The sequence below is a fragment of the Manacus candei genome, unplaced genomic scaffold (genome assembly GCF_025592945.1).
Source record: "Manacus candei isolate 608988 ecotype Guabito, Panama unplaced genomic scaffold, ASM2559294v1 h1tg000083l, whole genome shotgun sequence".
In the NCBI taxonomy this organism is placed as follows: Eukaryota; Metazoa; Chordata; class Aves; order Passeriformes; family Pipridae; genus Manacus; species Manacus candei.
Genome location: NW_026138131.1, coordinates 1,858,085 through 1,882,800, shown reverse-complemented (window position 1 = coordinate 1,882,800; position 24,716 = coordinate 1,858,085). Strand labels below are relative to the sequence as shown.

The 24,716-nt window shown below is 35.8% G+C and overlaps 1 protein-coding gene across 8 annotated transcripts in view; it reads left to right on the top strand.

Moving 5' to 3' along the window:
* The window catches only part of RPGR (retinitis pigmentosa GTPase regulator), a 50,099-nt gene that overhangs the window by 11,034 nt on the left and 14,349 nt on the right, over window positions 1-24,716 (top strand). For all 8 annotated transcript variants that reach the window (XR_007908355.1, XM_051811662.1, XM_051811661.1 and 5 more), the window contains exons 4-13: window positions 480-542; window positions 2,108-2,266; window positions 3,605-3,754; window positions 9,666-9,824; window positions 17,593-17,748; window positions 18,279-18,403; window positions 19,478-19,660; window positions 20,554-20,719; window positions 21,930-22,036; window positions 23,757-23,822. Coding sequence is in view for 7 of the 8 variants with exons in the window: in XM_051811662.1 (XP_051667622.1) it covers window positions 480-542; window positions 2,108-2,266; window positions 3,605-3,754; window positions 9,666-9,824; window positions 17,593-17,748; window positions 18,279-18,403; window positions 19,478-19,660; window positions 20,554-20,719; window positions 21,930-22,036; window positions 23,757-23,822 (1,334 nt within the window). In the remaining variant the exon portion in view is untranslated. The remainder of the gene's footprint in view (window positions 1-479; window positions 543-2,107; window positions 2,267-3,604; window positions 3,755-9,665; window positions 9,825-17,592; window positions 17,749-18,278; window positions 18,404-19,477; window positions 19,661-20,553; window positions 20,720-21,929; window positions 22,037-23,756; window positions 23,823-24,716) is intronic.

The following is a 24,716-nucleotide window of genomic DNA, read 5'->3' as shown; positions in this document are numbered from 1 at the left end:
TTAGTGATCAATAAGAAGACAGTACAGAGTAAAAGTCTAGCAAAAAAAGGGATGTGTGCATTAGAAAGGGAGGGTAAGACAAAAGAACGGTATGGTTTTAAAGATTTAAGATAGTGGGGGAAGTATAAGAGGGAGTTAAGAATAGAACAGTTAATGAACAATGTAGACAACTTTAAACATGCATTTTACCCTGCAACTTGATGTATTCTTTGAGACATATCCTGTAAATGGCAAATTCCAGGAACTATGGCATTGGGTTGAAGTAAACATTGTCAAGTTAACTTGGGTGTCTTAAGTTATTAAGGTCTAATCTGTTTTCTTATCTTGGGGGAATACTAATTTAGTAAGTCATACCAGGTTCAAATAGGCAAGAAATATTTTTACCATTCAGAGCTCCCTCTAGAACACAGAGCAGTTTGTTGTTGAAACACCTATTGGCTTGTTTATAACTTTTCCCTCCCTTTCACTTTAATCCATAGCTTTAAAACCAGAAAAACCAAAACTTGCTGTTTGTGGAAGAAATCACACTTTAGTTTACACAGGTATGTAATCTATATTGTATACATATTAAAAATAAGTTTCTTCCCTTGCTTTCAAGCAAAATCACATTAGGAGCCCCAGGACTGTTGAGGAAGGAAAAATAAATGAAAATGGGACTGCTAAAACTTGGGGTTTTGACATCCAATTCTTATAATGTCTGATTTATTCTGAGGCAGTTATAATTCTGAGGCATTTATATACTAATGTTATATAGCAGTTTGCCAGTAATAGACATAGGGAAAAATTTCTTACTGGGACTTGTGGTGTGGTTAACAATTGTCAGTATTTCATTTAAGCCCTGTAAAGGTATATTATTATTTTTATATACATCTGTTCCCAAATTTACCTTTGACAAGTAATATTTATTAGTGTGAAGTTATATATTTGAGTAAATATAGTAGAACTGCATGTTTTCAAGTCTTCAATTTTTGTTGCATTTTTGTTTAGACAACGTAGTCTCCTGCTTCAATGACAAGTTGCTTTATTAAGCTATAAATAAATAAAGTATAAATTTAAACTTAAAAATAAATTTGTAGAGAGACAGTATCCAGAGAATTTATGCAAACTCTTGTCGTGCTTCTATAATTTATGTAACAAAATAACCATCTTTGTGGTTGCAATCCTTTAGCTTTTAGCAATGTTATAAAGAGGATTGTTTGATTATTAGGAGTTTTATATGCATGGAGATGCTGAGCACTGTAAATAAGACTGTTAGAATAGAAAGAACATTTTAATAACAGTGGAGTATGCAAGACTGCACAGGGTAAATATTAGTCACTTTTGGTGTACACATTGACCAGATCGTTTGTGGCCAGGTATATAGCAAGGACCATTTATAAATTGAATGTCAGTTGCTTATCACATTTCTGTCTGGATTTGTGTTAATAATGGGCCTTATCTGTTTCATCATAGATGAGCACTTTAGATGTGAAACACACTAAAATTAAAAATATAAATCTTAAAATTCTCTTAAGTTGAAGATATCAGTTGTCAGCGCTAATTTAAATTTTAAGATTATGAAACAAAATACATAGTTAATTAAATTGAAAGGTATTTGAATATTAAAATGAGTAAAATATTTCTAATAAAAAACTAACTAAAAATATATTTCATTCACAGTACTCAAATCTATCAAGTTATTAATCTCTTTAATTTATGTACTAATACAGCTCCAGTTTTCTTGTCTGTGACTTAATTCACCATTTTCCTTTAATTTTATCTTAAAATATACATTATTTGTGGAAGAAGCTGCTTCTGGCTGCCAGGGTTACTGGTGGTAATTTCTTCAGAACTCTTGCAGAAACTTAAATTATATTTATTTATTAGGTTAGTCTTCAGAATATTAAGGAATGCAGACAGTCTAACTACATGTAAGGCTTTTAGGAAGTTCTGATCCAAGTGTGTGCAGGAAGGCCTCCTTGTTAGCTACAAAAGAAACTGTTAATGTCAACTCAGGAGTAATTCAGGACAGTAGACCCAACACTTTTGTGATGTTTTTCCATTGAAAATTAAATTACTTGCTCCAGTTTCTTCATTCTGCATGTTACATGTTCTTTTCTGTATGCAGAAAAAGGAAATGTGTATGCTGCTGGAGGTAACAGTGAAGGTCAGCTGGGATTAGGTGACACAGAAGAAAGGACCACATTTCATTTAGTAAGTTTTTTCACCAGCCAGCACAAGATCAAGCAGCTAGCAGCTGGATCATACACCTCAGCAGCAGTAACTGGTAAGAGCAACTGCCAATAAAATCTGCTTACGTGTGTCTAGCCTGGTGTTCCAGGGAAACACTCCAGCATTCTGTCTCCATATGTGGATGTATTTTCTATCCTCCCTATCTTCTTTCATTGGTAACCATAGTCATTTCTTGACAACCAATTGCCTATTTTAACAGTCTGGTAAGGGGTGGCAGTCTTACTAACTTCCTACAATTTTTGTGAAAGTAGACCTTTTCCATGAGCCATGGCCTGCAGTGGGAGCTTGACCTGGACTAGAAATCCTTACAAAGGAGAAACAGTATGAAGACCCTCAAAATGGAAAAAATCTTCAGTTTATTTCCAGGGAAGCTACAAAACATGAATCTTGCAAAAACTAAGCATCTCTAATTCCACTTCTTACAGCAACTATTTTGGTCTATTGGTGCAGGCTACAAAGCTGTGTCATTCCTTAAAAATTCTGAGAGAGTCCAAACCCATCACCTATTTCTCAGGTGGCAAAATTGTACTATTATGTTGAAGTCCACACAGTTATAATACTTTCAGCCATTGGATGGTGGTCCTATATCACCCCATAATGCAGTTTCTCAAAGTTTTGGTGTAAAGCAGCTGTTTCTGTACATGTTTAGGATAACCTATTGAGGCTGTAATTTCAGAATGCTGGGCTGCTTGTTTGGTTCTTGCTTTTTTATGGCGATTGCTAACGTTCTCCTGAGATTTTTAAGACAACTTTGAATGATCTTCCTTCCTAACACTGTCTCAGTAACACGTTTTTTTATTCAAAACTTATTTTCCACTGGTAAGAAATATGCAGAGACAAGACCGTTTGTCTTCTAGGAGAGAGTTTTCATGTTGTTTACTACCTTTTTTTGGTGTGGTATTGTGATAGTTCAAGGAAAGCAAAATTAAGCTGGACAATATAATCAGGTGTGAAGGGAACTGAAAGATAAGGCATGAGTAAGTGGGAAGAATAAGAAAGGGGTGACTTGCACCTAGAAATTAGAAGATGCTTTAAATTCACTGTGATATTTTCATACTGACTTCTGGCAACTGAATTGTATTACACACTCAATCTTCCTCTTTCTGAAGGAATGTTTTTACATAGTACTTTTGCTGTTGCTGTTTATGGTCTAACAGCAGTTGATGAATAAGCGTTCTCTGTCACTTTTGAAAGGCTTAAGGGATGCTTTCTTACTTCAAACTTTGTTGCATTGTGCTAAACATAATGTCCCTGGGATCATGACATTTGGTAGTATCATACACAGTTTTTTCTGAAACACTCTTCAGAAGGTAGATTAACTTTTTATTAGTTTTTGTTTTAAATCTGTTAACTATCTGTGTCTTCATTTTAGAGGATGGGCAGCTTTTTGTGTGGGGTGATAATTCAGAAGGTCAGATTGGCTTGGCCAATGAATCCTGTGTCAGTGTCCCTTGTCGAGTGGATGTTGGAAAACCTGTTTCCTCTGTATCCTGTGGATATTATCACTCTGCCTTGATAACAGGTAAGGGAATGGGAATAGAGGTTAGTGGAGACAGGACAGTAGTTTTCAAATTGTTGCCTGTGTAAAGTCATTTGTTACTTTTAAAAGTAGTTGTTAAAAACTGCCGTGTGACAGAAAGTCATCGATGTAGTTTTATATCACATTGGGGGAAAAACTTGCAGTTAATTTTCTGCATTGTTGTGCAAATGTACATTAGAAAGAATGAGTATCTTATCACACTTTATTTTCATGAAGGTTGTGACATATATTGTGGATTAATACTATTGTTTCAAATATCTAACTTTTCTTGAGATTATTAATTTCTTTGTGATGATCAAATAATAGTCTCCCTCTTCTTTAGAAATATAAATATTGAACAGAGTTACTATGTTATGAGGAAAAATTAATCTCATGTGCTAGCAGTGCAAGGTTGTTGTCAAAGTTTGATGTTATGTCTTAAATTTTGAGTTTTGGAGTCAGTTAAACAGGCAATATATGGTATGAGGAGAAGCACATGCTGCAGTGAGCTGTTGTCTGATCTCCAAACCAACCTACCTCTCTTTTGCTTTCCAATTCTCTTCTCCCAACTCTCTGTTTCCAGAGTGAAAATTTCACTCTTTTTTAAATAATGCCAGCATGGGTGAATTTATCAGCCAGTATTGATGCTGTTATGTATGAGCAGCCATGAAGTCCTCTCAGCCATATAGATTTACATTATTAAACTTTACAGTTTGGTCCCCTCAGAGTAATTAAAGATTTCAAAGGATCAATAGTTTTGATTGTAAAGCTTTTAATGGGTACCCAGGAGCTATTCCATCAGATACCTTTCTCAGGTTACTTGATAAATGTTACTTTTCCACATACAATATAATATTGCTCTCTGAGAACATGCTGTTAACAGAATGAGAGCTTGCTATGGTGGACAAATATTAATTAGGTGTTATGCTGGTAGTGTGCAACTTTTATTACAGATCCTTTATTACAGTAAATGAATTAAGTGCCTAGGACTGATGAGGAGCTCAACACCTATTAGGAAATCTACAGCTTCTGAAACTCAGAATACATGGGGAAAAAAAGATGCTTACTTGAAGGATGTGGTAAGAAGGTGTGTATCTCTGCCTTAGAGCCAAGAACTGAAGCTCTGAAACTGCAGTGGGATGTCACAAAAGCTCTCTTTAGTAGCAGGGTTGAGGACAAGCATCTAAGAGTAAAGAGAGAACAGTGTGTGCTGCCAAGTGCTCTAAGGAAGTGGAAACTTTTTAATGAAAGAGGATGAGAAAAAAAGGCTTAGGGTTTCAACTAATTAAGAAAAATTGAGCCTCTCAAAATATTAATAGGAAGATGAACTGATTATCACCTGTGAAAATGAGGAGTTGTTGAACCTGTTACTACTTAAACAGGCCTGAATATGAGATGGAAAATCTTAATTTTGATCCTTAATATCTGCAAATCCTGCATGATTTGGGCTTCCATCTATCTCACTGACTATTGACACACACATGACCTTTTTGTGGTGAAAGTATAAATTTTTTTTATTACTTTCCTTTAGGCCCTTGCAGACAGTTTTATTTGACTGATACTTCAGCTACCATAAAAATTTAGTATTGGACATCCAAGTACTTTTGCTGGTCTGATCTTCTGTTGCAGTAGTGTCAGTGTGTATCCAGTGTTTAACAAACTTTGTGCATTTAATCTGAGTGTACCATAGTCACACAGTGTGTTCCTTCTCAGTTACTCGATACCATACAATTACTATGGTTTGACTTTTAAACATCAAATAATATACTATGTTTAATAACATAACATAGTTGCAGGATGTAAGACCTAATACATGCTGTCAGGCTGAACTGATGAGCATGGCACCACATGGTTCCCTTTCTTAATATGTTTAGGTTAGGCATAAGGTGTACACTAGCTAAGTAATAACTGTTAGGATCACAAACGTGTCTGAGTTAAAACTAAAAAGTGGTTAATGAGGATACTGGAATACATAGTGTGGACACAGAGTGCCCTCTCCAGGGCAGGCTGTTCATTAATAAGAGACTATTGAGTTAAAAAAAAAAATGGTAAAGTACAGATTCCAGATTTTTTTTTTAATAAACTAAAATTGTTATTTCTTTGAAATAGGTGGTTTTAAAAAGATTTTTTTAGTAGGCTTTTGTCTTTAGAGTACTTAACTGCCATAAAGCACAGTGCAATCTCACTTATCTAGTAGTTCCAAGAAGGCTTATCACCTTTCTCACTTCTGCTTCCTAGAAGGTCTTCTTTTCAGACAGTAATTCAGCTACTGAATATGTCAGCCACCTGGATTCTGTCATGTACACGTGGACCCCCCTGGTGCCAAAGTAGTTGTAGAATAGAAGAACAGAATATATTCTGAGTATTTTTAATAAAAAAGCACTTCTGAAACTTAGAATTTTATACTCATTTCCATATGCAAATCATGAATCTGTCCATGTTTGAAAGACGATTGTTCGCTTTCTTTCCCTCTTCTTTGCCTTCTTTAGAGAGTTCCACTGAAAACAAGTTTTTAGTGCTTCCAGCCCTCTTCAGGACTTTTTCACAGTATGTTTCCTTTCTCTTTGCAGACTTAAGATGCTGGGTCCCAGTATTTGAGATATGTCTCAAACAAAGCAACATAGAAACAAAGAACTGGAAGAGGGTAGCAATGATTTTGAGCCCTTACACAGATCCTTACTTGTCGTGCCTTTGACCATACTCACTCAGGAGGGGACAGTTTTTCAGGAAGCATTAAGCTTGGCAAGCACGTTGAGCTCATTTGTCCACTGGAGGAGATGGAGAGCAGGAAAAGCCAATGTATCTAAACCACTGCTCTGGTGTCTACAGCAGAATTAGATTTGTGGAGCCAGAAAGGAGCTGAATATATTCTTTTATCTTCTAGTGTTTCCCCTGCCTGAATTCTTACTGTAATCAAGGTCAAGATAAATTCTCTTTGAAAATATGTCTTTTCATAGAGACCTTTGCAGTTGCCATGAATTCCTTTCTTAATATATTTTGTCATTATTTCTAAGGACTGGTTTTAAAGAGCATTCATCCCACAAACACTTCTGTACTCTGAATTTCAGTGTCTGAGATGGTTTTAACCAGTTTGGTTTTGAAAAAAATAGTTCTTTTCTTTTTCTTCCTCATTTATTCAAGGAATCATAGAGTGATCCAACTCTTTGTCCATTCTCATTTGCCACCAGCCAGGTCTCCTATCTGCTCTCATCTACAGGATGCACATTTGCCTTTGGGAGACATTTTCCATTTGCTTGCCCATTTCCTTGACATGCTCCTGGGACCTAAAGTTTAGTGATACAGAAAATGTGCCACATAATGGAAAGTTCAACACCTGAGAATGTGACTCATATGAGAGAAGAAAATCAAATAACCAGGTTCTGTTGTGAACATAATGTCCTTAAAATGTAGGTGTACTGCACACAGTACATCATGTCCTTAGCAGGCAGGTTTACTGCACACATGCTGCACTCAAAATTTATCTGGGTTTGACTGGATTCTTGTTATGCTTGATTGCTATTCTTCATAGCTTTTAGACCACTATTTGCCTTAAAGGGATGCGTAATGTATTCAAAAATTGCTTTAGTAAATGGTTTTATCTTTGTTAGCTGGATTATTAAGTTGAAAAAATGTAATAAACTTGATTAGTTTGGGAAGTCAATGGAAGCTTGGCCATTTGAATCTCTAATCCTATTAATTAGATTGTGATTGGATTAATTTTTTCAGTACAGTAGTGTTTAAAAAGAACTGCTGGTCTCTTCAAAGAGAACTGCATAAGTAGTTATCTCCCAAGCACTTTTGGGGGTTTATCAACTCATTTCTAAAAATATAAGGCTGATCTAAGAGTATTAAAACAATATTTGCCTTTCAAAAAATACAGGTTCTTTTTGTTGTTGGGTTTTTTCCATTTTTTTCACTCAGAATCCCTAATAAAATCTCTTTGTCAGCAGAATGCTTTGGTTACAGAAAACCACACATTGCAGTTGTTTTTTTCTCTTTTTAATTGGGCTGCTGTTTTAGAACAGAAAATTGATGCTGCTGCAAATAACTGCAAAGTGTCAGCTTGTTCAGAGTATTTCTGCACATAGATATAAGAAAAAAGATCAGAATTAAAACAGGAAATCAAACTGAACAGAAAAGCTTAAACACAGTTCATTTTGATTCTTAAAAAACACAGACAGATTGAAATGACTGCAAAACAACTCCTAGAGAAAAACTGTAGAAGAATGTAAGAAAGCCTCAAGAAGAGACAACTGAGAGGGGACCTCATCAATGTCTATAAGTAGCTAGAGGGGGGTGTCAGAGGATGGACCAGGCTCTGCTCAGTGGTACCAAGCAACAGGACAAGAGATAGTGGGCAGAAGCTGGTGCCCAGGAAGTTCCACCTGAACATGAGGAAGAACTTCTTTGCTGTGCAGTGACCGAGCACTGGAACAGGTTGCCCAGAGAGGGTGTGGAGTCTCCCTCACTGGAGATATTTCAGAGCCATCTGGACACAATCCTGTGCCATATGCTTTGGGATGACCCTGCTTGAGCAGGGAGGTTGGAGCAGATGACCTGCTGTAGTCCCTCTCAACCTTACCCATTCTATGGTTCTGTGATTCTGTGAAAGGTACTTCTCCACAGACACATGCAGGTAACCCAAGTGTTATAATATTATTGGGCTAGTTTGTGTGTGCAGGAAAGAAAATGTCAGAATGATAGAAAAAAATAAGGACTACTGGGAGGATGAAGTTACACCTCTGATCATGAGAGTTAGGAAATACAGCTGCTATCCTGTTTCATTGCCTTGCTGAAGACAATGGATCTCTGTGAATAGATTGTGGGTGGCTATTCAATAGCCTGAGTCCCATCAAACCTTGTAGAAAGCTTGACATTGAGTAAGATCACATTAATCTCATTCCCTGAGTGCCTTCCTATGCAGTTAGAACATTCTGTAAAGGTAACAAGTCCAGTTGCCAGCCTTAGTGGCCCAGAACCATGGTACTTGAAGAATCTTTTCTGTTGTGAGAGGCAGACATGATCTTGGAAAATATAGAAACCATATAAAACACTGTCCTAGTTTAACTCCAGCAACTAGGCACCACACATGCTCTCACTCACTGCCCCCCACCAACAGGATCAGGCAGAGAATCAGAAGAGTTAAAGTGAAAAAAAAACACTTGTGGGTTGAGATACAGACAGTTTAACAGGTAAAACAATAGCGGTGTGTGCCAGCAAAGCAAAACAAGGAGTTCATTCACTTCTTCCCATGGGCAGGCAGGTGTTCAGCCATCCCCAGGACAGCAGGGCTCCATCACAGGTAACAGTGACTTGGGAAGACAAATACCATCATTCCATACGTCCAGATTAGAAACAAGTTATTTAAACTTAATTCTGGTGGAGTTATTGCTATGGAACCACTGCCGTATTTCTGTGGTTGGATATACAGTTCTTTTCTTACTGTCCAAACCACACACAGTTTTGTGTCATTTACTGTGATTTCTTTATATCTTACAAGAAGAAAGCATGGATTTTCCATCAAAATTCCATGCAAAATTATTTTTTGTTTCCATTCAAAATTATTTTCTGTTGTAATTCAGATTCTTACAAGCAACTTCAGTTGACATAAATACTGGTTACAGAGGGAATTGTAACCTCTCAGAAGCAGGATGTATATGGTTTTGGTTTTCTCTTGGCTACATTTCTTGCAGGCTCAATATTGTGATTCTGATCTTGGAGGGAGCTAAAACCTAGCACCTTCATGTCCCATCAAAGCAGAGTGCTTTGCCCATCTGTTTGGGCATTATACAAGTATTTTCAACTATCCTGTAATGACTTTTCTGACAGTGATTTGTGTCTGCAGCAGTCTTGACAACTCATCCTTGCTTCTGAGTGTATGCTGGAAACCATACCATGTTCCGTATTTTCACAGGAGATGGTGAGCTCTATACTTTTGGAGAACCTGCAAATGGTAAACTGGGATTATTGCCTGAACAGCTGAAGAACAATAGAGTCCCACAGCCTGTACTGGGAATTATGGAAAAAGTTAATAAGGTTGCTTGTGGTGGAGAGCACACAGTGGTGCTGACAGGTATGTAATTTAACTGGCTTTTTTTCCAACCATATAACTTAGTCTTAAATTTAATTTACTTTAAAAAGAATTTGCTTCCCACTGAAATTAGATGTAAACGGGATCCTGGTTGATACCACTGGTGACACCACTTGTGTGACCTTGCCTTTATCAAGCAAGTTGCCATGTAAATGTCCTTTTTATGACAGTATAAATGATGTATAGAGTTGTTTTACTCATAAGAAAATCCTATAAGAGGTCAAATGACCAAAAGGAGTAACTTTCCAGGGATGAGATTTGCACAGCATACTAAACCTGTTCAATTCCACACAGCTTGGGATTCCCAGCATCTGAAGGGATAGAAGGTTATTGATACTACCTTGGGTTTTTTTTCTTTTTTTTTTATAGTCTTAGCTCCAATAAATAGCATTTTAAGTGAACTCTACCTAATCTGAGAGCCTTTCTTACTGGAATTGTAATAAGCCAGCACCTCCTAGTGCAACATGGATGATTAATGTTTTTTTCCTCTAAGGAACTTGAAAGTGGTGTTGCAGTGAGGGGGAAAATTTTGGAGGAAAGGTTCCATTCTGTAGTAAATTGAAATTACCTTGAAATTTAGTAAAGTATTTAGGAAGTCACTTTTCAAGTAGCTTCACTAAGTACTGGATGCCTAAGTGAATTAAATATCTCTTGTGATATGGATTTTTCCTGTGCCTTTCAGAAGAATCTCTAGCACACATATAAAACTAGTATAGATACAGACATTTGACATATCGTACAAGTTATGAAAATCAGCAAATACAACTGTTACATAATAGTTCACAGGGCCACATATATAGTACTTGGAAGATGGTGTATGTTACTGAACTGTTAAATAGTTGTCTGCCAGCAGTGACTCAGCTTTTCCAAGAGATATGTGCAAAGCATTGCTGGCTCATTATTTCCACAAGTTCTATCCTGAACTGTAGCGGAAGAGAAGCAGGAAAGGTAAGTTTTACTTTGCCCACAGATGGTTTGAAAAATATCACCTTTGGCTTGTAATGAATATAATATCTGTAAGGCTGTATAGCCTGTAATTGTTCTCCTACCAAAATACAAAAGCTATAAAAACAAGTTGGATGTATGGTTATCAGTCCCTAAATCTGCATTCTGAAAAGTCTGCATATTCTCTTGTCAATCTTGTGACACACCTTTAAGATTATGTAACTAAAATTTCTAAAATATAAACTGAAAATCTAACTGAGGGAGATTGCAAGTAATACAATGTGGTATTGTACTGTAAGCCATTGGAGAGAGTAAGGGTGGAAGTGAAATGCTGGGAAAGGCTGTGTGTAATGATTCAAACTGAAGATTCTGGGTAGGATAAAATTCCTTTGGGAAAACCATGAAGAGGAAATAGCAGTAGCCAATCCAGGAAATAATGCAAATATATGTCTACATTTCAATGACTTTGTCTCTCATCTTCCAACAACATGCAGTCTTACTCTGGCAGTATTCTGTGTCATAAAATAAATTTCTTTACATAAAATCAGATTATCATTATTAGCAAAAGAATTACCATAAATTGGAGGCCAACAAATGTGTAAATCATAGCACTATTTTGTGTGTTATAAAGTGAAGTTCTGCAGAAAGAATTTGATTATCATTATTGATTGTTTTTTAACCATAAATCTGAGTTCAAACAATAGATATTTCATTCTAATGATATTTCATGTGATAAAAATTCATCATAACAAACAACTGTTACAGAGATTTAGTAGAAAGATGAAGACCTGGATTCCATCATCATTACAGTGAAATCTGTACCAGAGCTAGAACAAAGAGGCAAAATATAAATGCCAAAAAACCAAAAGCAGTAGAAGAACATACCACAGTAAGGTATTTTCATATTAATACACAATAATGTAAGCCAGTGTTTTAGTATGTAAGATTTAGTTGCTTATGGAAATAGATTTTGTTGTAGAAGGCAAATAAGAAATTCAGTGCTGGCTTAGCTGTCAGTTGATGGTCAAAGTGTTGAGTGCCAGAAGATCTAGTTGAGTCACTGAAAGAGGAAAACTGTAACCTCCAATAAAATACATTTCCTAAAGATTAATAGTAGTTGTGATAAGAGTGAAAAGTCAGATAGTTGTTTTTTTAGTGTGATTCAGGTGTTAATAAATAGGTTACAGCTGTGAACTTCTGCCTAGGACACTGAGTGAAAGAGTAGAGGATAGTGGAAATAACTGTCTCGAGTGAAAAATACTTCATCAGCAGTGTCTCAAAGAAAAATTTGGGAAAAAAAATGTGAAAAAGGATAGGTATGGACAATAATAATTTTGAAAGTGAGTGTGACATACATAGATTATAGTTTTAGCACCAGAAACTTGAAATCACTCCTGAATTGAATCACTTGAATCACTCCTTGAGATAAAGTGGTGTGACTACAAATTGAGAATTCTGATGATATGTCTTTAAAGAGGAGCAGAAGCACTTATACTGTTTTAAGCTCATTTTCATAGTTAAGAAATCAGTACAATTTTGAAGAAATTCTTAACTTTCTGTGTCATCTTCCATGAAAATAGGTGCTGCTTGGTTTTAGTAATACAACATAACACAATACTGATGTGGTTCTCATCTTTTCAGGGTCTTTCCAGTTTTTAAGGGTGTGGCGTTTCACTCTAAAAAAATAAGAAGTGAGTGTCTGACTATTGAATATTCCCCAGCTTCCTCTATCTCATTTAACATTGCAAAAGGATAGGAGGAAGTGTCACGTGAAGATGCTGTTGCATGTCTTGGCTCATTTCTTGCCATCATTTCTACTTAGGGTTTATCAAATTAGAAGAAATCATAATCCAGTTATCTTACAGACTACGAGGCAAGTTTCTTCCTGACTCTCATGTGTAATTAGTCTATTCCAAAGCACTTCATTTGATTTCTTTTTTATGACTTATCTATACTATTGGCAATTTTGTATGGTAAGAACCACTGTTATCTGGGTTATTAAATGAATCTACTGTTTGGAATCTCTCCAACAAGAATCAGAGTAAGTGGTAGAAAGTACATATTAAAATAATTCCTTTTTTTTCCCCCTCTGAAATTCCAAAATATGAACCTCAATTATTTTTCCCAGAGAGCAAGAATTAAATTGTTGAGAGCAATTATTTGGAAAAAACCCCAAATTTTTAAAGATAAATTTTAGAAATATTGAATATGGCATTGAAAGCTATCTTCTTTACAAGCCTTAGTGTTCCTTCTGTCTTTAATATTTGCAGTTGTTCTAGAGAAGCAACAGAACTGCAGTTAAAAATTCTAGCATGCAAAAGCTTTCTCTGCCTGAGGTAGCACAAACCTATGCATTTCGTAGCAGTCAGTCAGCCAGTCCAAGAAGATCATATCCTCATCCCACAGGAGTTCTCTCAGAGACTGAAATAAATGCACCCACTACCCCAATGCTTGCAGCTGCTTCCTACTGAAAATGAAAGCTGTTGCTGTCATCACTCTCAAAAGAAATATGAGAGAGCAGCAATCACAATTTGTGTACTTTTTCAGTAAAATGTTTTAACAGGATAATAATAAATGTGAACCTAGACACTGGAGAAGAAGAAACAGATGATTTGGAGTGGCCTTAATATCTTCTAGTTTTTTTCGGATGACAGCAGATCCTCTGGGAATAGTCTTGTCTATAGAAGGATATATTACCTCCTTTCATTCTCTGAAAGGAGGGAAAGCAAAGATAGTTCTTCAAAGGAAAAAGTGAAGTAGTCCTTTGAGAATAGAATGTTTGACACAACAATACAGCACATTAGTGCATTAGTATGTAAAATGTTGGATTTTTCATCTTCTGTCTCAAGGTCTTTTAGAAAGAAAGCCATGACACCCGTTTGAAAGAGGATAAAAAGGATGAAAAAGCTCTACCTTTTCCTGACAGAACCCACTGTTCAAACCACATAGGATTATCTAGATTTTTCAGACCATTCTTAAGTCTGTATATTATTTATACTGAAATCCCCAAATCTAATTACTAGCTCTGGTAGCACTGAGTATTGTGTTGATAGATGATTTTTTGCAGTAACATTTTTCATTATTAGGTGTTTAAAAATAAAGCTACTGTAAGAGTGAATAGCCCATTGACATAATAGTTATAGTAGTGATAATAATAATAATGTTTGGAAATTAATCTGTGTGGAGAGGCCATCAAGATGATCAGAGGGATGGATCACCTCTCCTGTGAGGCAAGGCTGAGAGAATTGGGATTGTTCAGCCTGGAAAAGAGAAGGCTTTGTGATGATCTAATTGCAGCCTTCCAGTGCCTGAATGGAGCCCACAGGAAAGATAGAGAGGGACTATTTATAAGAGCATGTAGTAACAGGACAAGAGGGAATGGCTTCAAACTGAGAGTACATTTATATTAGTTATGAGGAAGAAAGTGTTCACTATAAGGGTGGTGAGGTACTGGAACAAGTTGCCCAGAGAAATTGTGGATGCCCCATCCATGGAAGTGTTCAAGGCCAGGCTGGATGGGGCTTGGGACAACTTGGTCTAGTGGAAAGTGAAACTAAGTTATATTTCAGGTCCCTTCCAACCCAGACCATTCTGTGATTCCATGATTCCATGATTCTATGATATAAGCATACCTCTCTTCTCTTAGTTCTGTGCATTTTCAAACTTTGTCTGTAGCCTTAAATACATACCAGGGAATACATAATTCTTAAAAACACTCTCAGAGCTCACACAGTTCTTTAAGCAAATGGCATGTTTTAAAAAAAATTATGAAAGCTATATAGATTTTTGCCTAGGACTATTTTATTGATAGTGCCAGTGATCACGGAGATTACAAAATATGCCTGCAAAGTTGGAGATTAAGCAAATACAGGGAAATACCCCTGTTCTTCAAAAAAAGGAAATGTAGGAAGAAAAGGAGAAGCAGTCCCTGCACTTAGGTGCTGGAGGTCACTTGGAAAAACGGAGCCATTGGCTTCTGTGCAAGCTCTGAAACTGTTTCTCTTCATCTGTCGAGGACCCTCCTATCAGCTCTTGCTGTGAAGAGAGCAGTTCCTTCCTCAAGGCAGAGACAGGACTCGTGCTCTCTTCCTGCTGCTGGGTGGTGTTTCTGTGTCTGAGCCTTCCTTCTGATTCCCAGATGCCCTGGAGGCCTCTCTCATTCTCCTGTGGACATATGTCCATCCTCTTCCCTTATACCACTCTGGTGCTGCCTTGACTGTTCCACAGGAAACTGTATCAGCAAAAACCCCCCAAAACCTGACACACTGAGCTGGGCATGGTCACCACATAACCAGGTGTGCAGCACAGTGCAGGAGGGGACTGAAGAGAGAAAATGAAGGGGGAATGAAATCTGCCCTTTCGCTCTATTACATTTTGTCTGTCTCATCCAAACATATCCTTACTGGGACTGAGGATTGTAAAGGGAAGTTAATATGAATCTCTTTGGGATTCATGCTGTAGGCAAATTTATTTACAAATCCAAATTCAGAATGGTAAAATTCAACACTGTCATTTTATCACTAAGTATGTGAGGTTGCTTTGCCATACACTTCTCTTTCCACATATTTTTAAGGACAGTTTGGAGGAAATACCTCATTTCTGCTAAATGAGGTTATTACTGATGTTTGTCCTCACTGCTGTGCCAGAGCAGTGAATTGCTTAAGAAAGGAGCAAGGTTTTTCTCTTCCTGTGCCCTGTTAATTGACTAAGAAGCAAGTTTAGGCGGAGCAACGTTTGGATGCCTCTGATCTGTAAGAGCAGCAGAAGAAATTGTTCTTATAAAAGAGCTCCAACTTGGCTTGGAATCACCCCTTTCTCCTCATTGTCAGAGAAAGAGAGAAAAGAAAATATTTCCTGCACTTTCACATTTGAGAATCTCTCCCACTAGACACAAATGCAGAAGACATTGCATGTTTCATGCTAGAATTAAAGATATTGCAAAAAAACCCCTCCAACTTCACTCAAAGTAATTATGTTAATCAGATAAAGCCATATAATTTGGAAATTACAAGATCTGCCAGTTTCCAAAGAAAAGTTAAGACAAATGCAATACTTCTAAGCAGAATTTATGGAATCAGCCATCCTGAGAAAATAATTTGCTGAAATGAAGATGAGACTTTGGTTTGCTTAGAAAAAGCTCCTGTCTTTCAGGAGTAGTTTTTTGATTCTGGTGCAGAAAGTCTAAATGTTACAGGAAATTTCTTGTTTTACTTTCTAAAGCTCCTGAGAAGGTGTTGCTTTCTTGCACTAGAATCTCCAGCAGAGGGAGCTTTATCATTACATTTAGTAAAAAAAAAAAAAAAGGTTTACTCAATATCCTTCATCTACAGTCTGGAAAAAAAGTGAGATCGTTGGAGTTTTTTTACAGTGGGAATTCATGACATCTTAATATGGCAAAGTTTTAAAGGAATAGAAAGGGCAAAGCCTTTCCTAGAAAGAACATTTCCATATGTAGTGTTACACTATTTCATCAAGGTTCTTTTAAAATCGGAAAGTTTAGTATAAGGGTACTATGGTAGTGATTTGTAACCTGGTCTGTTCTCTGCTTTCTCTTTCCCTGACAGCAGTGAAGGATTAGTTTAAGGGAATGGTAACATGATTAGTTTTTAGTATTTCTCCAGTCTGTGGCTACTGTGAGAATTGGATTGCACAGTGTAAGTTACTTTTGTGGCACTTAAAGTTATTTTGCTGTTCCAGTGACCACAAAGAAGTGCTCAGAAAGCAAAGATTCTCTGTTGATTGGTGTTCCACACATTCCTCTCTTGCCTTTGAAAATGGTGGCATTTTTAATCCGATATCTCTACAGGCAAAGTGGGAATGTTCTGCACTGAATTCATAACAATGGTGTAACAATATATTTTGCTCCCAAGTTCTTTTTACTTAACATAGAATATTTTTTGTCCTTCCCAATCTTTCCAAGGTTTTCTTAATAATTTTTCAAGTACTTTAAATAATAGTTCTCTAGCTTTTCCTTCGTTGCCTACATGCAAAAGAAAAAGGAGCAGGGAATAAAATTCCAGGAAAAACTCTCGTTTTCCAAAAAACCCTTCTCTTTTCAAGTATGACCTCATCAAGATTTCCAAGCTTCACAGTCTTCCCCTGTTGTGATGGAGTGCCAAGGATGGACACACCAAGAATCTTTATTGCTTTGGAGAAGCTTTTCTTCTTTTTCCTGGCACAGACAGACCATTAAACAGACAAAATATAAATGTGGAAAGATGATTATTCTGTCACAAGATAACACAATTATAGTCTTCTCTGTGTTTAGTGCAGGGCTGATTTGGTAGCTGAACAGAATACTAAAACCTCTTCTGTTCCAGTCTCTTCTTACATACAAATTTGTATTGGTTTAAAGAGGCCTTGTCTATGAAATTTAGGATCATACAAGGTAAATGAAGGTAAAGAGAAATTAAGATGAGACTATTGCACTTGAAAATGCATGAATATGTAAATATTGTGGTCTTGAATTAATTGCAGTATGTAAATTTCTTTTTTTTTTTTTAACTGGTACCTCATGTACCTGTGATCAGTGGGTTATTTTGCAGTTATGTTAGAAAATATATTGCATATTGAACCATTCAAATTTTTTTCTAAATATTTCCTGGTTTTCTTTATTTTGTTATATGTTGTTATTAATTGATAAATGTAATTGATTAGGGCTAGTGCATTTTTTTAATTGATTAAACATTGCTTTTTTGATGCTGATGTCAGTTGCCTTCCATTTGGCTAATAGAAAGCCATTTACTATATAAATATATACATATATATTAGCATTTTTTTATTAACTTTACCTGTACAATTTCAGAGACAGATGTCTATACTTTTGGACTTGGACAATATGGGCAGCTGGGCCATGGTACTTTTGTTTTTGAATCTTCAGTGCCGAAGTCTGTGAAACACTTGAAGAAGCATAAAATACGTAACGTTGCATGTGGGGAAAATCACACTGCTGTAATAGCAGGTATGTCAGTGCCAAAATCTGAAATGAACTTCCAGCAACTCACTATTGTACTGGAAAAGCTTCTGTTATAAAATGAGCAATAGCAGAAGACACGTGCAAATGTACTGGTTCTGAGCCAGTGAGGAAGCCAGATTTGATAGGAATTCCTGATTCATATCCATGCCATGCATGACTCTGTGCCCTGTATCTCCTGGGGAATTATAGCCTTATAAGCATGCCTTGCTTTAACAAATATTCTTGTTTAGAAACCTTTGTTTTTCTATACAGTTTAAATCTTATTATTTTGTTAGAGTGGTTTTGTTTTTTTTTTACAGATTGTCTAGACTAACTTGCATCTCAAACAGTCCTTTGTCTGAAAATATGCATATTTTTAAAAATCATATTCATCTGCTGAAGTTCTAAAAATAATTGTTCGTGTTTTGGTTTTGGAAGAAAAATATTTCTTACTTTCATGGCCTGTTGTTTTGTTTGCAATGGTTCTGTCCTGGTTTTGTATTGAATCTTGGTTATAACATCTTTTCCACATACAGAGAATGGCCTCATGTTCACTTTTGGAGATGGGCGACATGGCAAGCTGGGCTTTGGAGAAGAGAGTTTTACAAACCTGTTTGATCCCACTCTGTGTTATAATTTCTTGAAGTTCACAGTGCTTTTGGTAAAACTTTTGTTCATGCTTCTCAGACACCTTTTTATGAAACACATTATTAATGAGAATTGAAATCTTATTATAGAATTATTTATTTCTTTAATATTTAATTAGTTGACAACATAAATTGAAAGAAAAAGGAAAGTATATATGCTTACCTGTTTAGAATTTCTTTGGTTCAAACTGCACATATAGACTCTTTTTTAGGGTTTTATTCAGTAGTCTTGTGCTATAGTGATTTGGTCTATAGAGCTGTGGTAGCCTTTAAGATGAAATATTTATTACTCTTAGATTGTTGGAATAGGGGGAAATTGATATCTTTTCTGAAAACACCAGTGTTACCTTTTCAATGTGGCAATTTTTGTACAGTGGGATGTTTTTAAATATTTTTGAATATTTGAGGTTTTGCTTTTTAGAATTCAAAAGGGATGAGAAAGCAGGAATACTCTTTCATTTTAAGGGAATTGTTTTTGTCTGTTTTTTTGAGGTGCAGAAGAAATAAGTGTCATAGAATTGTCAGCTTAAAAAATGCTAACATAACTCAGGATTTAGCAAAATTTGGGACTAAAGTCTGTTTATCTTCTGTTTGTTTACTGGAAATAGAGTTTAAGGAAGTCTCATCAGAAGTGAAGTTTTTAAACTTTTTAAAAAGTGAAACCTCTGATCTTTATGTAATAATACTATGTATATTGGAGAGATTATGATTTACTTTACATTTTGTGGATTTTGTGATAAAACAACTAGATTTGTGTAACTGAAACTATCAGTACTGACCACATTTGACTTGTATCAAAATAAGTAGCTCAAATCTCTTGAAAATCAGTGGAAATGTCTGCCCGTTGTTCTGTTCAATACAAATATACTGTATTTAGCTAAGAAGAAGTGAAGATAGATCACTAGTCATTAATAAACATAATTAAGTACTTTTATTTTGCTGATGTAATTAGGAGCAAAATTTGAAGCAATTTGGTAGTCTTAGCTTTATTACATTTTTCTTATAATCCAAGCCCCTTGAGATGATTATAAGAAAATGCCATCCTTCTATTGATACTTGAAATAATCAGACCCTTTTTTGAGCTGTAGGTTGCTTGTGGTGGTTGTCACATGCTGGTTTTTGCTGCTCCAAGACCTAAAGGATCTGAAGAAATACCCTTAGAAGATTTATATGAGAATCCTTTGACTGCTACTATCCCTAAAATGAGCGGGGACTTTGTACTGGCAGACACCTTACAGCTGTCAGCAGCACGAATGCGACGTCGGGAGAGGGTAAATCCAGAGCTCTTTAGAACTGCCATACTTCTTTTAGGAAACAAAATCATTTTTAAAGCTAGAAATCACAGCATGTACCCAGCAGATAAATACATCTTCTTAAGATAAGTGTTTAAGTTTAATGTATAAAAAGAAAAATTAATATTTACTCTGATCCCAAAAGCTGATGCAGGAAAAAAAGAGGTATTGGTCAGATTTTCCTTGTTTATTTCTGGGAAAAAAATTCAAATTGGGTTTGCAAAATAGAGAACCTCTTCTGTTGCATTTTTAAAAATATCTTATATTTTTAAATGGTGCCAAGAACCTGACTCTTTTGTTGTTCCCTCTGAGTCCTTGAATATATTAAACAAGTTCATAGTTTATAAAATATATAAGGAGAACATTTCACAATCAGCTTAAAATATCCCTAAATCCTGTAGCTACCTAAAATAGTAGGTTTTTCACCTTTATCTCCACTAGACATTCCATGTGATTTCTTTAAGTAGCGTGATGAGTTGGATTATTTTACTTACCTCTCTGAAAACTAACTCTACCAAAACCTGCATTCATTTCATAAAAATGTATTGATGTTGTGGGTTAAATATCTCAGTGTTATTTGAGAAAGTAGTTTTTCATTTTAAATAGAAATCTTAAATAGAAGCTCTTTTTGCCCTTTGTCTATATTTTAAGACTGCTTGAAATTATTGTGTAGAAACAATCTAAAAAATTCCTTCTATGTCCACTTTTTAGGACTATAAATAATTAAAATATTGAAGATATTTTTTCTGCTTTGTATAAAAGTTCAGCATAGTATCATCGACTAAAAGAAAATACTACTATTAAATATGAGAAATTGCTTACATTTTGTTCTTCTGCCCTTATTCTCAGTGTATTTTTTTGATCTTCTAAAGGAAAGGTCACCAGAACAGTTTATTCGAATGGCACGAACTCTGCCTCCACTGGGAAAAAGCTTCTTAAAATCTTCATTGCCTGTGACAAGCAACACTACCCCATTCAGTTTTTCTGCAACAAGTCTTCCTAAAGCTGAATCTGTGGCAGATGGAGACAGTGAAAAAGGTGAAGTGTCCCCACATCTTGCTGCTGTTTTCTGATAAGTATGGTTTAGCTCTCATCATTCGTAAATGATGCTCAGTTTGAATATGAAAGGAAGTTTAAGTTCAGTCTTACTTCAAGAGTGTCTGGCAGCATACAGAAAGCTGAGAAATGCAGACAAGAAATTGCCTCACAGTGTTCATGTTTGGAAAACATGCTTAAAGATTCGGGGGAAGCTTGAGTGAAAGAAAAAACAACTTCTGAATTGCACCTGTGGTTAGGAACAATAGTAGAGACAGTAAGGTCTATAAGAGAACTTGGATAAGAGAAGAGGTCTACTAATTCTTACAGGACCTTTCTTCTTTACTTGGAAATGCAAAATTGTCTATTAGCTAAGATAATAAGGATTTATAATATTCTAGCTAATGCAAAAGCCTGGATAACCATAATACTGATACAGCACTGGACTTTTGCACAGATTCTCTAGAGCAGATCTGGACTTATCTGGGTTCCTGGGCATGTGTGATTTCCTTGGAGAAGCATTGCTGAAGAATGCAGAATGCAGTGCTTCTCTGTAAAGGTTAGCCCAGATTTATTGGACAGTCAAATCTCATTTGAAAGTAATTAATTCAGTTAAAATTAAGATGATTATTTGTAAAGCAGCCAGCATGTCCATTAGCATTTCTCATTCTAGGAAAGCAATACTGTGAAATTTGAATTGCCTTTAGAGTCTTCCTAGGCCTAAAACCTCAGGTTTTGTGCTGTATGGAATAGTCTTATACCTGATGGACTTGAGGTGAACCTGAAAATGACACAGGAACATTTTTATGATGCTGCATTGGAGTTAAACTCACTATCTCTCCATCCATTGCATGGGTAATGTGCAATGTACATAACATGACTGCAGATAATTTGGTCTAATTGTTACACAGTTATTAAAAAAAGAATCTATGTCCCATGTAATATTTATGCTTTGAAAGCCTGCAGAAATGGTCAGAGATCTACAATGCACTGATTACTGGTCTCAGTATTAACCTCTAATGTTAATACTGATGAAAAGGGGTGGAAGTGTTTCTTCTGTGTCTTAGGATGGGGGAATGAGGAATCTCAGTACTTCAGTTCTATGTCAGAAAATTAGAAATACTCTCTATTTTATAAGAGTGGGGTGTTTTGTTTGCTATATTTTGCTTCTTCCTATGGAATTTGTTTATTTATTTATTTCCCCCTATTGTAGAAAATGATCATCAAAGGGGTAAACCTGGTGAAGCCTCTACAGAAGAAGATTCAGATGATGACAGTACTGACAGAAACCTTGGAGATACAACTGACATCCTAAATATGGTAATATATTCCAATAATGAATCTATAATTCAATCATTTTTTATGCAGAGGAAGACAAAGAAGCTAAATCATGTTTCAGGTCCTAGTACAGAACTCCTGACTAGCCCAGAATGTCCTATGTGACACGAAGAAGTACTGAAAGTAAAATGGGCATGCATTTCATATCATCATTATCCAGTGCTGAAATATGTTATAATTTCCCAAGTAATGTTGTAGGATGAGATTAAAGCAGTCCAAGTGATGCAACCCCTCCCCACACTTTAGCTCTGGCAATCAGAAAGAAAAGGAAAAGCATGCTGGATACCACATGGTATCTGAACTTGATTTTCTTAATGATTTCCAAGAGAGAATTTCAGGAAATGAAGCAGAAGAGCTATCTTTTCCTGTTTCCAGAAGAGGTTTAGTACAGGTGGAGCATGTTAAAGAGAAGACCGAAATGCAGACATTTTGATTATTTGGTGATCCTCAAGCTTGTTCCTACATACTTCTTTTATTTAAAAAATATGTTCACCTTATCACTTCTACACTTTTTCAAAACAATTTTGTTTGCTCAGCAGAAAGGACATGTCCAGGCCTTAATGCGGTGCACTGGAAAGAGAGTTGGATTTTGTCTTTTTTTTAAAGATTTTGATGGAATGGAAACTCTCTGTGGATTCAGCTCTGAATATGTTGTCAGTTATGCTGGAGGGATTGCACATTTTACAGGAATTATTATTTGCTTGTACTTAAAAGTACTTGATAATTTAACAGTTTGTACATACCATTTATTTCACAGTTATAAAACTTGATTTACAAGAAAAAAAATGTTTTCAGATACAATGCACAGCATGGCCTTATTTACATATTACACACTTTATGAGCTAGACTTCCTTCTCCTTTTAGGTTTTGTACTTATCGTGAATCAATTTTAAAACATTTGTCAGAATGAAACAGTAAATTTGAAAAAAGCCCATCAGGCAAACTTGTCAAAATACAAAATAAAATGATTGCTCTTCTTGAATCTAAATGCAAATAACCTGATACAGCATAGTTGCCTCAATTTTTCTAGGCTGTGGCAACATATCTTATTGACGAGTGTGACAGGTGGAGGAAAACCTTTAATGTCATATTGATGATATGAATTTTTGGAAGTCTGAAACCAGAACTGTGTTAAAAAAGAATATGGTGATTAAGCCATAAGCAGTTAACAAACAGCAGCAAAGAACATTATCTGGTCATTTGGAATATATGGGAAAGGATGACCAAAATCTCACTACACATGCCAACCTAGGAATATTCTACATTGCCTTACCTTTTGGGTTTTTGCTTTATGTAGAAGAGAGATTCCAAGGAAAATTTCTGCTGTGTAATGTTTCTTTGAACATATTCTTTCAAGGCTGTGGTATCAAACTAGGTGTTGAGTTGAAGGTTGTGATGATCAGGTGTCATATTTGTAGCTTTGTGGTGGATGGAAGGTGGATCTCAAATGTGCTTGTGGACTGTAAGAAAGGGCTTTCAGTCTCTACAGACCATCTAGGCTGGTTACCACTCTCTTTATAAGCAGTAAATGAGGAAGTGGAAGTGAAATAGGAGGGTTTAATGACCATACAGATTTGTCTCAACCTAACTGCAATAATATTAAAATGTTCATGAAATAGCTCTGTTTAGTAGAACTGGGCTTTGATGCTGCTTTCCTTGTTAGTTATATTTATTTTTTTAATAAGGATCTTATTTTTTGCAGACACATGCAATGAAATTGAATCCCAGTGACTGGTCCATAGAATTATCACCACTCCAGAAACAGAAGGTACTGTAACTAATTATATACATGTATACTTGTACTGATGTTCAAAAAATCTGCAATTCTTGTGTTATCCATTGTTTATGGATAACATGTTTATCTTGTGTTATTCATTGTTTTTGCAAAGCAAAAAAAAAATAGGCAAATTTTATAGGCCTCCTCTTGCAAATTTTCTGAATATCCAATTCTAAGATGAAATTCTAAGAAGTCAGAATTTGTGCAGGCACATAGAACTCCTCATATCCAGTGGGGTTTGAGATGAGAGTATATAATGTTTCACCAGTTTAAGGAGCAAGGGACTATCATATACACATTTCACAGACATACATTTCTGCTGGTTTGTTGGTACAAAAAGATTTCAATTGACTTTTGGGACATAGTGTAAGTAAAAACTTTACTGACAGGTATTCACCATAGTTTTTATTTAAAGGAGCAAAATTACTGGTTTTATTCATGAAGTTAAAATACTTTGTATTACCTTCTTATTTCACTCCTGAAGTGATCCTAGCTTTCTGGCATTTTGTTATATTTCTTTATAATTTTATTTTAGATTTTAAAAATTATTCTGCAAAATTTGTTAAATAAGTGTAAAATTTAAAGCAGAAAGGCAACAGATTTTCAAACTTCTTAGAAAGAGCATAGCAGTGAGTGCATCAGAAGATTTTTCCAGGGGGCAGGTGGAGGAAGGTGTAAGAGAACTGTGCTTATTTCCTTCTGTTTGCAACAACCTCATGCATTGCACCTGCTCTGGCTCATGGGATGTGGTACTGGATGCACAGTCCTTCCTGCATTCCCTTGCAGTGCTGGGTTAGTGAGAAAGGTGTAGTAGCACATTAATCATTAACAGAACATTATGTTCTTCTCATATATGCACTGGTGAATTCATTTCATGTGAAATAT